The sequence below is a fragment of the Trichosurus vulpecula genome, chromosome 1 (assembly GCF_011100635.1).
Source record: "Trichosurus vulpecula isolate mTriVul1 chromosome 1, mTriVul1.pri, whole genome shotgun sequence".
Lineage (NCBI taxonomy): Eukaryota > Metazoa > Chordata > Mammalia > Diprotodontia > Phalangeridae > Trichosurus > Trichosurus vulpecula.
The window spans coordinates 11,353,924-11,370,609 of NC_050573.1; the positions used below are offsets into that span (position 1 = coordinate 11,353,924).

The following is a 16,686-nucleotide window of genomic DNA, read 5'->3' on the forward strand; positions in this document are numbered from 1 at the left end:
GGGCCCTCCATTCGCCCCATGTTCCCAGCTCTGTTTGCTGTAAGGCACAAACGCTAGCAATAAGCTAGTGAGCTCCCCATCAGACCGAGTCTTCAAGCAGAGGCGGAGGGAACTCAGCGGAACTCTCCCAGGGCCTCTGACGTCTCTTCCGGCTCGGAGGCTGGGGCTCAGATCCTAGACCTCCAGCAGGCCCCTCCCCGCAGCTTGGCAGAGGGCTCCCGCGAGCAAGTGACTCCTCAAGCCCCGCCTCGCTGACGAAAGGGTTGGCCTCTTTGGAGCTGGAAGCTCATTGGTTGACAAAGATGTCAATCCGCGCCACGAGCGGCTTCACCCCTTCTATTGGCTGATACGCTAAAGGGGCGATACAGGTCAGGAGCTGCAAAATGGCTGGCGCTGAAGAGAGCTTCTGGATGGTCCGTGAGAGGGCGCGGGGGCGACTTGAGGCACCGGGAGGGATCGGGAACAAGGCAGGGGCTGGGATCAGGGAGAGGGGCAGGAAGAGGGCCAGTGGAGAGGCCCGAGGGCGGGCAGGCCTGGAAACGGAGGGACCCGGGCCTAGGACTGGAGGCTGGGGGCGGGGCCGAGGGGCGGCAGGGATTGGCGAGGAACCATGCGCTGGTGGGAGGAGCTAGGAGTGAGGGGCGGGGCTAGGCTGAGGAGGCGGGGCTGACAGGTGAGATGAAAAAGCCTGAGTCAGCGGACCTGGAGAAACCCTGAGAGTGGGTGTGACCACGTGTAGGGTTGGGGCGTGGCCGACAGAGCTTGTCTGAGATGTGAACTTCCAATAAGGCTCAAAACAGGACTTAGGATGATGGGCGGGGCCTACCCTGAGGTGGGCGTGGTCGATGCCGGGGACCTGGACCGCTCCAGGGTAAGGGCGGGGCTAAAAACTAGATTTGAGACTGGGGGCGGAGCCAAGGAGGAAAGTGACAAGTTAAGGGAGCCTGAGGGGACCTGGGGAGAAAAGCCAGCTGTCTTTCTTTACAAAGCACTTTGGATACTAGGGACTGGGGACAGAAAAGCAGAAATACGAAAGCATCTGACTTTAAGGAACTTGTCTGCTCTGGGAGGTTAGCTCCATTTTACAGATGAGAACACAAAGCCACTGCCTTACAATCATATGGCAGGCCGTTTCGTGGCCACATTCAAACCCAGAGTTCTCGGCTCTTCTGAGGCTGCATATTGAGGGGGCCTGAGATGGGCGGGGAGGATCGGCCCCTGGCCACACATCCTGAGGGCCTTCCCCTCCTGTGACCATCCTGGGCTGCACACACGGTCCTGAAACTTCCCCGGTGTCTGTCTTTCCCCTCTGCAGCCTCCCCGGAGCTGCGAGGATTACTGGGCTGAATGGAAGCACTGCCGGACGCTGAGGAACTTCCTTCATCATTACTACACCTACGGGGAGACCCCGGCCTGTGCCCAGTGGAAAAGAGATTACCAACACTGCCGGCAGTGGGAGGAGAGCGGGAGTCCCGAGGCCAAGGTATCCTGGGTCCCAGTCAGGATTCGGTTAGGTCCTCTGCCCTGCAGGAAGCCGGGGAAGCCCCACGTCGGACCTTCCACGTGGCCCACGGAGGGATGGGGAGCAGAAGCTTTCTTGTTGGGAGACAGGGGCCGAGGGGAGGGAGGCTGGGGCTTCCCTTCAGCACAGCTGGAGAGGAGGACCATGGACTGCTTTAAGAGCTCAGCAAGCCTATAGAGCACTGAGGATGGATGGTGGAATCCTAGGGTGGGAAGGGACACCCCAGCAGTAGGTGCGTCTCCTCCTCTCCCGAGTGGTCGCCTTAAAGTCACCCAGATTCACCGAAAAGCCGAGTGTGACCTTCCTGCCCATCTACACTAATGGAGCACGGGCAGGAGGGAGATGGGAAAACCAGTAGAACCAGGAGGCCTCGACCTCACCAGCAGTCCAGAAGGGCTGAGGCAGGGGGCTTCCAGGCATGGAGGGGCAGACCTGGAAAGTGTTGTACCGGAAGCCAGCGAGACACACCACAGAGTATAAGTTTTAAGTGGAGAATTTATTAGCCGGCGGCCATTGGGGTACGGCACCACAAATCAATGGCAAATGTGTTGGGGTGATGGCTTGGCTTATACAGGATATGGGGGTACAGGGCGGGGGGAACAGGAACAAAGATCCTGGCTGATCAAAAGATTCAGTCAGGTTATCCTACTAGTGGGATAATCTCATTTACATTCCTTGGTGGAGTCACGGAGCCCCAGGGATATCTGCTAGAAAGGGTCTGCCAGGTTATCCTTCAGTGGGATGGTCCTATCGACATTCCTTGGAGTCCCAGGGGGTTTGCTAAATGCCAAAGATATCTGAGTCCATTCTTTCTGGGAGGGCTTGTCAGTAGCTAGGGGTTTCTCAGGGGTTCCTAATTTTCCTTGTATTACATTCCTCACTTTCTTCCATGGGAATTTCAAATCCTTGAAAAAAGGAACAACCTGATGGGGCATAGCAATAAAATTAGGAGGCCAACCAAAACGCTAAGCAGGGGTGACAATAAAAGGAACGCTAGGTCGTTGGCCGCAGGGGAAGGCCAGACCTAGTTGGAAGACTCAAGGAATGTCCAAGGAGCTTCCCCGGGTACTGCACTCCAGAAATTTTAAAAAATGGTATAAAACATCCCACATTTCCCCATTTTTTTTGGTCAAAGGCAAACTGAAAGTTTCGCCTAAAGACCAATTAAAGGTATGGAAAAAACTCTATTTTCCACAGGGTGAAGTTTTAAAATCCCTATCTAGGTAGAGTCAGGTTTTCCCTTTTCTGTATTTGGACATCCCCACGGATGGGCAGAAATTGTAAACTAATTGTAAGTAAGCAGAGGGAACATAATAAAAATTCAGGAAAAACAGTCTTGGGAACACAAGGACGCAGAAGGGAAAAAAAGCAGGTCTTTGCTCAGGTTCTGGTTCCGGATCCCGTGAGAAAGCCGTCCGCGTCCGGTGCTGTCCCTCTCAGGCTCTTGGAACCGCAGGGCAAGGTCTCCTATAGGCCCAGATGTCCACTCCTCACACGGGGTTCCCAGAACACATGTAATTTGATGATTAAGAAAGAAACACAACATAGGTCCCAGTCACACAGGGCTAAGTTCTGCCTCTCTGGTTCAGATCTAGAAATTCTCAGACAATTTTAACTTACTATAACTTACAGATACTTTACAAAGGGGATATATTTTCACTTGTACCATTATCTTATACAGTTTTCTTGTATTAGCATCCAAATTTAAGGTCTTATTACCAAAACACACTTATCAGCTCGAATTTCCAGAATTGATAAATTTTTAGAGCCAATCATACACATCTGTACATAATCCTTAGGGGAATCAATCTGATCCTATTGCCTTTTTCAAAATTCTCTATCCCTTCCTTTTATTAGACATTGATCACATTACATCTTTGCCTTATTTGCTTTGCCTAATCATTTTCCCCTTTTGGAGGATGTTATCCCTATATTATTTCAATGTTTTATTTGGTCATGAACATAGGTTAAAATTGTAAGCTATTCATACCTGTATCCTACTATAATAACTCAGAGATATTTCAATATTCATCTATCTGTTACCTAACAGATTTAGCATAGTGCTTACAAAACTTCTTGATAATTTAAATTTGCTATGAAAGAAACGAGGGACTATGTCATATCTTAACAGAAGGAAAAAACTTCCTTAGCTCTGTTTGATTCCAGGCACGAGTCATATCTGATAACCAATCTTATAGTCACCAGGTGCTGAAAGCAGGGCTTAGGAGTAACTAGGTGGGGACTTTCCTTTTCAGAAAGGAAATAGCAGAGTTGGGAAATAAAGTCAGGAAGATCCTACCTAGGCTGTGTCCAAGGTCGTCTTCAAGACTTTTCTCAGGCACAGACCTTTCAAGTTCTCAGCTTGCAATGCCTGCCATGCCATTACTGGCTTCATGTGACCTAGTCCTATAATCCGAGCTTAAGACAATATTAAATTGTAGTCCCAAAAAAATCTTAAATAGCAAATAAATCCTTTTCAACCATAAGACAAAACAATTCATAAGTTAGTACTTTCATTGTCATAACTGTGTATACTGGAATCCCATTCCAGCTTCTTAAACACACAAAGACACAAAAAAAGGGGATTTATTTTTCGTTATAACTCATTCTAAAAGAGGGAACACTTATTAAAAAGATCTGCCACTTCATCTCCCCCTGAGGGTGGGTTCTTCTCCATCAGATGGCAGACTTCACTAATTAAACTACCAGGCCAAACCCATCTCAAGTCTTAGTCTAATCTTATCAGTTTTTTTTTAAGAAGCCAGGTTGGAGGCTTCTTGGCCCCTACTGTCCTCTTACTGCTGCCCCTCCCCTTTCCTTCCCTTCTGACAGGTGGGCTAAGGTGAAATTCTTTTCTTCTTATCTAAACTAAGGGAGGGGAGGAGTAAGGAATTCAGACTGTCGTTTTGAACCTCCTTACTCAAAAAAACTTGAATAAGACATCAAATGGGCCTTCAACCTCCCTCTCAAGGCTTCTATAGATAAGCATTAATTCTAATAAGGTTCTCACCCAGAAACTCCGAGAACTCACAATAGGTTTGAACTGCAACCAATTGGCTTACAGGTGGAAATTCAGCAGGCCTTCTAAAATTATACAAAAAGATTTTACAGAACATTTTTCAAAAGTATTTTCCCTTCTTAAAGCAAAACAACCTTTAAACATTTGGATTCATTCACAAATTAGTCCATAAACCTCCAGATACAATATAGGAATTGTTGGTCTTATTACTTCTGATATTATATATTAATGCATTAATATATAAATACATGTATCACATATATTAATACATTAATATCCCAAATACACTTTATTAGAACTTTTGCCTGGCCATGAATGAACTTATGAAAGAAAGAGAAACTTAATTTTGCACCCACTTTTTCCAAGCTTCATCTTATACAAAAATGCCTAAAAGGATTTTTTCAGACTCCCAAGGAAGATAAGAGCAGGAAAAATCCCTTTAGTTTTCTAAGGGCTCCTCCCTAGGTGGGGCCTGGCAGCCCCTTGAGGGCAAGGAGCCTACCCTTCCAAGCACTAACTAACCAGCCCTATTTCTTTAAAGTTTCCTTTAGCTTCAGCTCTAATAACCTTTCAATGTGGAGGATGGGGGAAGGGTGAGGCCAGGAGCACATAGCAGCCAAGGGAAGCATATGGACTCCTGACTAGACAGGTAGTCTCAAGCTGCTATTCTACAACCCCCCTAAATTCCTTATACAGGTTTTCTATCTCTCTCTTTCACAAATTTACCTTTTAAACTTTACCACAAGGACAGGCTACAAAGGTACTCAGGGGCACAGGACTGACTGTCAGTCTGTGAATTTCTGTCCTTTTGCCCAGTGGGGAGGGCGATTTAATTTTTTTTTTTCCTACAGTTCTCCTGCATTCTCTTCTAATCTGATCTGGGAGGAGAGGAGTTTGATTTAACTGCTCTAACCTTTACCTCAGCCCTAGTGAAAAGATCTCAATGATTGTAATTCAAGTTAAACTTCACCCCCTTGCTCACTCCCAAAAACCTTCTTTGTACTTGAATCTAAGGGAATCAGGGACTAAGACAAATGCTAGAGTCCCACTGAAGACTTTAACAGAGGTTTTAGCCAGAAGGCATTCATTGCGAGGAGATGTTTCAGCAAGAGTGAGCTCCTGGAATGACTTTACAATTTCAGGAGTTCTTTCTTCCCAAATTCAACTAACCAATTTCCAAACTTTTTAACAATTTAAACCCAGAATTTGCCAAATTTTAACCCATTCCCCGTAGTTTCACGTTGGCCAAACGGGAGCCACAAGGAAGGGAGTCTGTTTCCCTAGTGGCAGCCTGATATCTCTGGCTGCCTATGTTTCAGATTTTTTTTTTTTTAAATGTTTCACAGTTTTGACATAGACACACGAACAGAGACAAACTCAAAATGTAACAAAATTCACGGTGTGGATCGAATTGAAGGCTAAGCAGGTCCCCTCAGAGGAAAGATTTCCTCCTCAAAGATAGACCCCCAACCTCTCTCACACCTCCAACACAAAATGGAGACCAACAGCATGGGTTAATTGGAGGCTAAACAGGTCCCCTCAGAGGAAAGAAGATAAACCAGGTTTCCTCTTCAAGGAAAACACTCCCAATCTTCCCACACCCCAACCGGTAGCATGGGTTAACTGAGGCTAAGCAGGTCCCCTCAGAGGGAAGAAAATAAACCAGGTTCCCTCTTGAAGGAAAACACCCCAATCTTCCCATACCCCAACACAAAACAGATAACCAATAGCATGAGTTAATTGGGGCTAAGCAGGTCCCCTCAGAGGAAAGAAAATAAACCAGGTTTCCTCTTCAAGGAAAACACCCCAATCTTCCCATACCCAACACAAAACAGATAACCAATGGCATGAGTTAACTGGGGCTAAACAGGTCCCCTCAGAGGAAAGAAAATAAACCAGGTTTCCTCTTCAATGAAAACACCCCAATCTTCCTACACCCCAATAGGAAGGGTGGCGTCCCAGCCCCCCTAGCTCTGTACCACAGCCTCGTCAGGGTTTAGCATGATAACAGAGACCCAAATGGCTAGCCCCAAACCAGAAACCAAACCAGAAAAACCTTACCTCTAGAGGTCTAAAAAACCAGAATTCTCCATAGGCCGAAAAGGGACAGGTCAGCAAAGAGCCCATTCTCGGAGACCATCACTCCACATCAGAGTCCTAGGAAAAGAAATCCCCAGGAGCCGGCCCTCTGAAGTGAGAGAAGGTGGATCGGGAGCAGAGACTCCCTGTTGAGGTCCGGAATTCTGTGTGTGTCTCCAGGGCGGTAACACGAAATACCGCCTCATCTCGCTGGGGCCTCCAAAATGTTGTACCAGAATCGAGAGAGACACACCACAGAGTATAAGTTTTAAGTGGAGAATTTATTAGCCAGCGGCCATTGGGGTACGGCACCACAAATCAATGGCAAATGTGTTGGGTGATGGCTTGGCTTATATAGGATATGGGGGTACAGGGCAGGGGGGAACAGGAACAAAGGTCCTGGCTGATCAAAAGATTCAGTCAGGTTATCCTACTAGTGGGATAATCTCATTTACATTCCTTGGTGGAGTCATGGAGCCCCAGAGATATCTGCTAGAAAGGGTCTGCCAGGTTATCCTTCAGTGGGATGGTCCTATCTATTGACATTCCTTGGTGGAGTCATGGAGTCCCAGGGGGTTTGCTAAATGCCAAAGATATCTGAGACCATTCTTTCTGGGGGTGCTTGTCAGTAGCTAGGGGTTTCTCAGGGGTTCCTAATTTTCCTTGTATTACAAAAGGAGCAGCTGGGGGGTGGGGCGGCTTGGAGTAATGAAAGGGCTCCCAAGGGGACTGGGAGGCCTGAGCAGTGAGAGGCTCTGCTTTTGTGTCTGTGGCCCCAGGGCTTGGGGGGAGGGTGCACAGCTTTGGGCTGGAGCTGAAGAGGGAAAAGTATGGGGTGGGCCAGATGCCTGTCCAGCACCTTTCTGGGCAGGAGTGAAGTGCGGGTGCTTCAGGGGCAGACGAGCCCCCATTCCGGGCCACTTTAGGGTTCACAAAGCCCTTTCTGAACAAGAAAGGAAGGTGGTACAAGTACAAAGTAGTATGCCAATTTTACATTCGACTCAGCATTCATTAAGCCCCTACTGTGTGCGGGCTGCTGGGGATACAAAGACAAAAACAAGAAGTCCTGCCCTCGAGGGGCGTACTTCTAGGAGGCTTAGATCACCCCTGGTCGTCAGGCTGGCAGTGTTGGAGCCCACCTCCCTGGTGCCTCTGGACACACCCACAAGGCCCAGGTCCACAAGGGCCCTTAGGTGGGGCTCCCTGCTGCAGGGATCAGGGTGACTACATTGGAGGGGGCCTGGGAGGTCATTCTGGGGCAGTGAGCCGTGGGATAGACCTGGCTTCTTGTCTGTACAGCAATGCCTCTGCCAGAGCGAGCGGGCCCGCATCCTGGCCAAGCAGAAGCACCCCCCTGTGTGGACCATGAGGCAGAGCCCCCCCAGGGAGTGGCACTTGCCTCTGCCTGGGGAGGAGAAATCCAAGTGAGGGGCCGAGTGATGGAGGAGATGGGCTGACGTCATTGAGGAGTGTAGCACAAGTGGACCTGGTGCCATGGGGCCAGGCCCACACCCCCCCAAAGCTTCTTCAGCAGACCTGGTGCCACCAGGTAAGGCCCACACCCACCCAAGGCTTCTCCAGCTCCCCTTTCTGCCTCCTGCTCCTGGTTCCCAGCTGGCCAGCCCTGTTACCTCAGAAGAGATCCCCACCCCAGAGCCTCCAGCCAAGCACTGCCTGATCTGCAGGGGGTCAGCACATTCTTCAGATGGCAAGATTCACTGTTCCCTCCCCCCCACTCCTGGGGAAAAGGGCATCTAGAACACCAGGGTCTTATGCTCTGGGGACATCAGGATGCTCCCTCCCCTCTTGTTTGTGTGTGTGAAAGGTGAGCTGGACCTGTAGTTCTCTCTAGGGCACCTTCTCTCTCTATCCTGGCATGATGCTGGCTCGGGCTTGGCCTGCCTGCCCCACTCTGGCCCAGGGTGCCCAGTACCTGCCTCTGCCCTCCCTCCCTATGTCAGGCCTTGTCTACACCAGCAGCAGCAGCAGGTGAACCTGGAGCCCATCCAGCCCCTGGGGACACAGGACGCACACTGGACTGCCACACTTTGCTGATGCCTCCACCCGCTAAGGGGGGCATGTACACTTCATGCTCCAGAGAAGGACCCTCATGAAGAATCAGGCTTTTCACAGATTTTAAAGAAAAAGTGAAAATAAATCCATCCCCACCCAACATCTCCATTCCTTATTGTTGTTCTCAAGTCAGGCATTTCTTTACTTTTGTAAAGTGTGTGGCTGTGCTGGTATGATAGAAAATAAATGGCCAGGCCTGCTCAGACAGGCTTTGAATTTTCCTAAGGGTCCCGAAAGCGGCTCATTTTAAAAACAAACAAAAAAAAGAAACAACCAACTGCCTGGGAAGGCTTTCCTGTTCCCATTGTCTCAACATACAACTGAACTTTGAACATATTTACACTTTTATCATCCTACTTTGTGTCCAAAATGTCTTTACCCTCCAGCCAGCCGTCCTTGGGGAGGAAGCCCTGGCAGGTGGGCTCTGCCTCATTGGTCCACATTCCCCCTCTGAGGAGGAGCTTTCCTGGCTCCTTGAAGCATTTCTGTTGGTGACCACAAAAAGAAAGGGAGCATGGGGCTGAATGTTGAGGGCCTTCAGAAGCCCAATCTTGTGGTGGGTGCCTGAGGCACTGAGTGCGAGAGTAGCCCACAGGACATAAAGAATGCTTGACATAGCCCTTTTCCATTGTAGACAGGGAGGCAGCCGGCAGCATGGACTACATTTCTACAGCCACCATCTATCCATTGGTCATCTCGATCCTCAAATCACCAGGGAAAGGTGCTATACAGCTGGGCAGGCCTGGGCTCACCCTAGATCCATAATCCCTCCCCATGCAATTATGGACAGGTCAGGAGAGGCAACTCTAAGGCTGGCAGTTTTTAATAGCAATTTTTTCATTTTTTTATAACACAATAAAAACTCATTCAAATACTTAAACATAGTATTTATGAATCACTGTTATTTTATTAAAAGAAATAAACCCTCCAGGACTTCCCCAGCCCTGCAGGAGGCCCCAGGGCCCCTTCCCGCTTCCTCAAATGTACCTTCTCTCCAGGCTGGTTCCACCCTGCAGGCAGGGGCCCTCTTTGCTGCCTTCTGTCTCCTAGCACAGAGGGAGGTCTCTGAGGACCACAGATGGCAGGACAGCTGGCCACTGGGGGGCCATCATGGGGCTGGTGGGCGGGGCCCGAGCTCCCGCAGAGGTCTGTAGGATGAGGATCCTCGAGCCCGCACTGGCGGTGTGTGACACCTATCTCTTGTGCTCCACCTGCACATACACCTTGGTGATGTCATTGTACCTGCCCTCAGGAGCCTGGTAGCCGGGGGTGGCCGGAGTGTACGTGGGGCCCTCCTTGTCAAAGGGAAACAAGCTCTTGTCCCGCCGGGCAGCCGCCTCATAGAGCTGCTCAGACTCCAGGCGCAGCTCCCGAAGGGCCTCCTGCTGGGCCTCCAGCATGGACGAGATCTTCTCTCGCTCGGCTTCGTGTTCCTGCTGCTTGTAAAGGGCCCACCTCTTCATGAGAAAGGTCCTCCTCTCGCTGTCCTCTAGGGGGAGCTGCTGCTCTGGGCGCTGCCTAGGGACACAGAGCAGCGTGGGAGAGGAGGCCGGGCACCGTACACCACCCTAGACACACACAGACACACAATATCTCTGTGCCCGGCCTCATCCGGCCTCAGCTTACTGTCTAGAATGGACACCCTCCCACATACACCTCTCTAAGCCCAGCTAAAAATCCTCACTTATCAAGACGGCAGGAACTCTGTGAAGCGCCCTCATCCTCCCCCAAGATGAAGTGAGCTCTCCCGCCTAGACCTCTCCCAGAACCTTATCTGAGCATCTCCCTGGTTTTAGGGACACTGCTTTTCCTGCCATCAGTCAATTCCATGAGTTTTCTGTTTTGATTCAATCTCTACTCCATGCTGCCTCCTCCTTCTCCCCCTGCTAGCCCAGCCCCATCCCCTCACCACAGGAGCCTTGGGCTCTACCCTGGAGTCTGGTAGGTGGGTGACTTTCAGACTTAGTGCACTTGGAACTAGGCCTGGCACATCTACTCCCCCTGACTCTAGCTCTCCTTTCTGGGGGCCTTCCCCCCTACAATGGAGGCTTCTGAGGACAGGGCCTGTCCCGCCCGTCCCATCTGTATCCCCAGCACTCAGTGGGCACCTATATCTATTTCCACCTTCCACTTTCTAACTCTCCTGGCTTCCAAAGCAAGGCCAAGAGAGCCTTGGAGAGTGTGCCCCGACCCCTCCCGGGCCTACCTCTCCTCTTCCAGGTACTTCACTGGAGTGATGAAGTCTTCGATAGGGATCAGCTCCTGGGTGGCCTTCTCCAGCTTCTTGATTCTCTTCTTCAGTCGGTCCTTGGCAGCTTGCTCTTTCTTAGGGTCCACCTTCTTCTTTTTTCTGAGAGGCTCTCCTCTAGCCGGGAAAGGGAGCATGAGACACAACTAGACAATGCCCAGCCGACCCACAAAGACTTCAGCATGCTGCGTGGGAGCTGGGGCCCAGCACGTAGAAGGGACTCAACAAATGTTTACTGACTGGCCCTTCTCTGAAAACTCTCTACATTTAATCACAGCTGTAAATTAAGGGGAAAGCCCAAAGTCACATGCTAAGGCTGCCCGGCCCTAGGCTGATGAAAACACAGGATCCACACAAAAAAATAAACACAGGGGAGGGCCTCCTGATCCTCAGCTCCTGCTTCTCCTCAAAAGTCCCCTATGCTGCAGAAGGCTTCCAAGAAGGCTGACAACGTGTGAAGGACACAAGGTCTCACTTCTCACAGGCACGCTTGCCAGGGTCCCCAAATTTTAAACCAGCGACCATAAAAATCGCCAAGACAAGGAATAACAATACTACGAGAGGGGCTCTCAGAAGAAACACAGACACATCCTGTAACCGTGTGGAGCCCAGCGCCAACACACTAGAGGTCACTCAGACCGATACCAGACCAGAGTCCAGTGAGGACAGGCAGTTCTCTAGTCCAGCACCTGAAGACACAGGAGCTGATCTTATGTAAGAAAGTGTTCTGAAATGAGCTCCCAGGCACCCACTAAATGAGCTTGGCTTTCAATTCTCACCCTGAAAATGCACCTATGCGGGCACATTAGTTGGTGCAGACCCTGTCCATCCACCCACAAAAGCCATGGGAAGGGCGGTCAGCCCAGCTGGCCCCGGGACCCTTCCATCTCGGGCCCTGAGACCCCAGGGAGCCAGCCGGCCTTTTGGTCTCCACGTACCCTCCCACACTCACAAACGCAAGCACACCTGCAGCCGGGTCTCACCTCACAGGCAGGGCTGCTCGAAGCAACAGCAGCGACGACGTGTGCCAGACGTGGTTCCCTCTCGCCTGTGTGGCAGGCCGGCCTAGCCCCAGGCTGCAGAGACAATGACACAGTCAGGCTTTCCGTGAGCAGCCCCTTCACAGGAGCCAAGGACGCACGTCCCTAGTCCTAGTAAATGAAGCCCAATGACCGGAGTCTCTTCTTCCAATCACTGTCCAGTCCTCTCTGGCCTAGGACAGGCCTTGAATGACCGGGAGCGTCTTCTGACAAAGAGGCAAACTCTGAGTTCGGACTGAGTTCTGGCCTGGGTAGTCCCAGGCAGGCCTGGCGTGGTGGCCCCTCCCAAAGGGGAGGTGGTAGCAGCCTCGGGTGCAATTGGGGGGTGTGGAATAAAAATAAGGGGGTGGTGGAAGCGTGAGGAAAGAAGAGAATTTTGAAAATATAACATGATACATGTTTCCTCTGTTGTGTAACAGGTAAAGCCGTAGCGATTACATTATTCCCCAAATAAACACACACAATGCAAGTTATAACCAATGAGCAGACACGTCTGCTGGCAGGTCTTAACAAGCAAGTATTGGCAGGAATATGTGTGTGTAATGACTTGTCTACAATACGATACTATACAGTTACATGACGCAATATCGTGTCATCAAAATTCCAATGCAGAAAAAACCCACAAATTTACAGTAAATTATTAAATGTGAGATGCGTCATTTTTAAAAAAATATTTTCTTTCTTTAAAGTGGCACGAATTTCAAAAAACAAAAGTTAAAGGGGTAAAGAAAGCAAATTTCCGGGGGGGCGGGGCTGAATAATTTTTTTTTTAAGGGGGCAGTGGCCCAATTAAGTTTGGGAACCTCTGCACTAAGGGATCCCACGGGCATGGAGGAGGCACCACGTGGGTAGACGGCTCAGCCTAGACTCAGGAAGACCTGAGTTCAAATGTGACCTCAGACACTCCCTAGCTGTGTGACCCAGCTTGCCTCAGTTTCCCCATCTGTCAATCAGTCGGAGATGGGAATGACAAAGCACTCCAGCGTCTCTGCCAAGGAGACCCCGAATGGGCCCCGGAGGGTCGCACACGACTCAACTAGAAGGGGGCCATAACGCGCAGCGCACGTAAGGGGGGGAAGGTTGTCTCTTGGGATCCGGGACCCCGCCCACGCGCCCGACGCCAGGTGCGGAGGGGGGAAGGGAGAGCGAGCCAAGGTCACCTCCTCCCCACCCCCCGGGGAGGGGCGGCTGCCCCGACCTCGGCCCACGTGGCGCCTCCCCGGCCCGGGCAGACTCACCAGGCCCGGGGCCCCGCGGAGCGTCCCTGCCGAGCGAGCGCGCGGGCCGCGACCCCCAACGCGGCCATGGCCGAGACCCCGGCTCCCTCCGGCTTCTCCCGTGCTCGCCGCCGCTGCTCGGGGCCCCGCCGGTTCTCGCTGCGGTCTGCAACCCCGCCCCGCGCATGCGCCTGGCGGCCTGGTGGCCCACGTGTCCCGTTCCGCCGGGTCCCAAGGCCGAGCTGCTCGCGTTCCGCCCGGGCCAGGGCGGCCGCAGGGCGTGGAGGCGGGACCTGTGCGTGGGGGCGGGGCCTGAGGGGCGGGGCCTCCCCGACCGCAGCGCCAAGCTCAGGTCCAGGAACCCGCTCCTTCCCCTCTCCGCCCTCGTCTATCTGGGTGGCCCGGCAGCCCACCCCAGCCTCCCACTGGCTCCGGGAGCCACACTGCATCCCGGAGTGTAGCCCACCCCCCAAATGATGCCTCCCCAGCCTCATCTCAGATCACCCCCCACTCGCGTACAGTAGATTGTTGAGTGCAGTCATATTAGAGAAGACAAGGGAAGGGGGCAAGGGAATAAGCGTTGATTAAGCGCCTACTATGTGCCAGGCACTTGCTAAGCACTTTACAAATATTCCCTCATTGGATCCTCGGGACAACCCTGCGAGTAGGTGCGGGGATCCCCATTTCACAGCCTAGGCAACTGAGTCAGCGACTTGTCCAGCGTCAGACCTAGCAATATTGACAATGGTCTTATGATTTGTTTCTCCCTGGTTTAGATATTTGTACCACATTGTCTGACATTAAGAGTGTGACAGGATGTTTTTCTAAATTTTTGGAATAATTCGTGTGTAGCATTAACATCCATTCATTACTTTTTAAATGTTTGATTCATCCATCAATCTTTCTGGGACAGCCCGGAATGTTCTACCACAGGTTGGGCACAAATAGTCCGTGTGAACATTTGGAGTGGATTCTCTAAATCTGGGCATGTTGCATTCCTTTTGAGCCTACTGGATTTTGTGTTGTCTGTAAGTGTGGGCACATTCCATGTAGCGATGGAATCATCTTTCTAGACATTTTTATGCTTTTTTGTGCGTTTTGTCTGCAGGATGGGATCGTGACGGTAATATAGCCATTTCAGTTCTGTTTTCAGTTTTGTCTGACTCTTCATGACCTCACTTGGGGTTTTCCTAGCAAGGATACTGGAGTAGTTTACTATTTCATTCTCCAACTTACTTTACAGATGAGGAAACTGAGGCAAACAGGGTTAAGTGACTTGCCCAAGGCCCTACAGCTAGTAAGTGTCTGAGGACCAATTTGCACTCAGGAAGATGAAATCTTCCTGACTCCAGGCCTCGCTGAGATAGAAAAGTACCAGGTGGCTTTGCTTGGTAATTAAGGATGGAAGGAAGGAGAAAGATAAAAAAAAAAATTACTGCCGTGGATTTTATTTGGCTAAAAATGTTTGGCTCTCCCCCTAGTTCCAGGTCCCACCCCCACCCTTGACTAGTAGCATGAGATAGTGTAAACAGAAAAGACAGAAACCTATGGCTCACTTGTAATAATAATAATAACCAGCATTTATGTAGGCCACCAGGTGGCGCCATAGCGGATAGAGCCCTGGGACTGCAGTCAGAAAGACTCATCTTCCTGAGTTCAAATCTAGCCTCAGACACTTACTAGCTGTGTGACCCTGGGCAAATCACTTCACCCTGTTTGCCTCAGTTTCCTCGTCTGTCAAATGAGCTGGAGAAGGAAATGGCAAACCTGTCCGGTATCTCTGCCCAGAAAACCCCAAATTGGGTCATGATGAGGTGAACACAACTGAGGGACAACAAAAGCATTTATATAGTCCTTTAAGGTTCATAAAATTCTTTACAAACATTATCTCACTTCATTCTCACATCAGCCCTGGTGCTATTATTATGCCCATTTTACATATGGGGAAACTGAGGCAGGTGGGTAAAGTGACTTGCCTAGAATCACACAACTAGTAAGTACTTGCAGGGGGATTTGAACTCGGGTATTGCTGGTTCCAGGCCCATGGCTCTGTCTGCTGCACCACCCAGCAATATTGATGAATAGTCTTCTTACTACGATCTATTCCTCCCTGATTTAGATATTTATACCATAGCGTCTGATATCAGGAGTGTGACAGAATGGCTTTTCTATCAGATGTCTGCTGGTAAATGTTTAACAACCGCCTTTCTGATAATGCATGACACATTTTCAAGCCTGAACTGCATTATTGACATTTTTTCCATCACTTTCTTAAGTCTAGGCAATCCCAGTCTTTATGTGGAGTAAATTCAAGGCTCTTCCCCAACCTGGTTGGCTCCCTCTGGACACTGCAGGGTTTCAATGTCATTAAACAGCATCACCGAGACCTGTGCCCATTACTCAGATCGGACTGATGGGGGTAGGGACCTTGGGATCATCACCTCCCTCATCCTGGACTCTCTGTCCCAGGTTTCATTAATATTCATGACTGTAACCATCATGTCCCATCCTCCATTCCCATTGAGCTTCCAGAATATGAAAACTCCAAGCCTTTTTTCTGATGAATTGGCATGTGTTTGTGTCTCCCCATCTCCCATTCGTGAAGCTGATTTTTCTTAAACTCTCTCCTTGCCAAATTTTCAGGGCCTTGCTCTGTGCTGGTTCCCCCTGTCCCTTTCTGACCTATTCTCTGTCTCCTCTACAGCCTTGCCAGACATCGTAGAAGTGATGGGACAGCCCTTCTCCTTGCCAAGACAAGCAGCTCTACACATTGCCTTGTCTGCCATCCCCATGCTCTCACCGATCTTCAGTCTCCGTCTTTCTACTGCTCCTTCCCTACTGCCATCAAGCACACGCATGGCCCCCCAGTCCTTAAAAAACCCTCACTTGATCCATCCATTTGCACTAGTTAGTGATCCTGCATCTCTCCTCCCTTTGGTGGCTAACCTCGATGAGAAGGCCATGGACAAGCGACACTCTACTTCTGTTTCTGTCACTCTGTGGTCCAGCTCCCGAGTGAAACTGCTCTCTCCGATTTTATTAACAATCTCTTAATTGCCAAATCTAATGACCTTTACTCAGTTCCCATCCTTCATGACCTCTCCTCTCTCCATCATCCTTGATTCTCTCTTCTCTCTAGGTTTTTGGGAACCCCCCCCCATTCTCTTCCCACCTCTCTGATCATTCCTTCTCTGTCTCCCTTGCTGGACCTTCATCCAGATCACACCCTCTCACTGTAGGTGTCCCTCAAGGCTCTGTCTTCTGTACTGCTTCACTGGGTGATTTCATCAGCTTCCATGCATTTAATTACCATCTCTATGCTGATAACTCTCAAATGTATCTTTCCTGCCCTAATCTCCCTCCCAACCTCCAATCTTCCATCTCTAACAACTTTTCAGACATCTCAAACTAGATGTCCAGCAGACATCTTAAACGCAGTATGTCCAGAACTCATTCTCTTTCCCCGCTAAATCCTGCCCTGCTCCTAC

General features: G+C 50.3%; 2 protein-coding genes across 2 annotated transcripts; one reads left to right on the forward strand and one right to left on the reverse strand.

Annotated features, from left to right (window-relative positions):
• The first annotated feature begins 351 nt into the window (after positions 1-351).
• C1H22orf39 (chromosome 1 C22orf39 homolog) lies at positions 352-8,913 on the forward strand. Its single transcript, XM_036757575.1, has 3 exons — positions 352-413; positions 1,316-1,483; positions 7,920-8,913. The coding sequence occupies exons 1-3, from the start codon at positions 384-386 to the stop codon at positions 8,046-8,048; spliced, it is 327 nt and encodes a 108-aa protein (XP_036613470.1). The 5' UTR covers positions 352-383; the 3' UTR covers positions 8,049-8,913.
• A 655-nt stretch (positions 8,914-9,568) lies between these two features.
• On the reverse strand, positions 9,569-13,379 carry MRPL40 (mitochondrial ribosomal protein L40). Its single transcript, XM_036757562.1, has 4 exons — positions 13,220-13,379; positions 11,925-12,017; positions 10,900-11,058; positions 9,569-10,211 (listed from the first exon to the last, which is right to left on the reverse strand). Exons 1-4 carry the CDS (start codon positions 13,285-13,287, stop codon positions 9,887-9,889), a joined length of 645 nt encoding a protein of 214 aa, XP_036613457.1. The 5' UTR covers positions 13,288-13,379; the 3' UTR covers positions 9,569-9,886.
• Between the last annotated feature and the right edge of the window lie 3,307 nt (positions 13,380-16,686).

Coding starts and splice junctions, on each gene's coding strand:
- MRPL40 (XM_036757562.1), bottom strand. CDS start 13,287: ATGGCCGCGTTGGGGGTCGCGGCCCGCGCGCTCGCTCGGCAGGGACGC. Junction 12,018..13,219: donor TCCGCGGGGCCCCGGGCCTG/GTGAGTCTGCCC, acceptor TTGTCTCTGCAG/CCTGGGGCTAGGCCGGCCTG. Junction 10,212..10,899: donor AAGTACCTGGAAGAGGAGAG/GTAGGCCCGGGA, acceptor CTGTGTCCCTAG/GCAGCGCCCAGAGCAGCAGC.
- C1H22orf39 (XM_036757575.1), top strand. CDS start 384: ATGGCTGGCGCTGAAGAGAGCTTCTGGATG. Junction 414..1,315: donor CTGAAGAGAGCTTCTGGATG/GTCCGTGAGAGG, acceptor TCCCCTCTGCAG/CCTCCCCGGAGCTGCGAGGA. Junction 1,484..7,919: donor GCGGGAGTCCCGAGGCCAAG/GTATCCTGGGTC, acceptor TTGTCTGTACAG/CAATGCCTCTGCCAGAGCGA.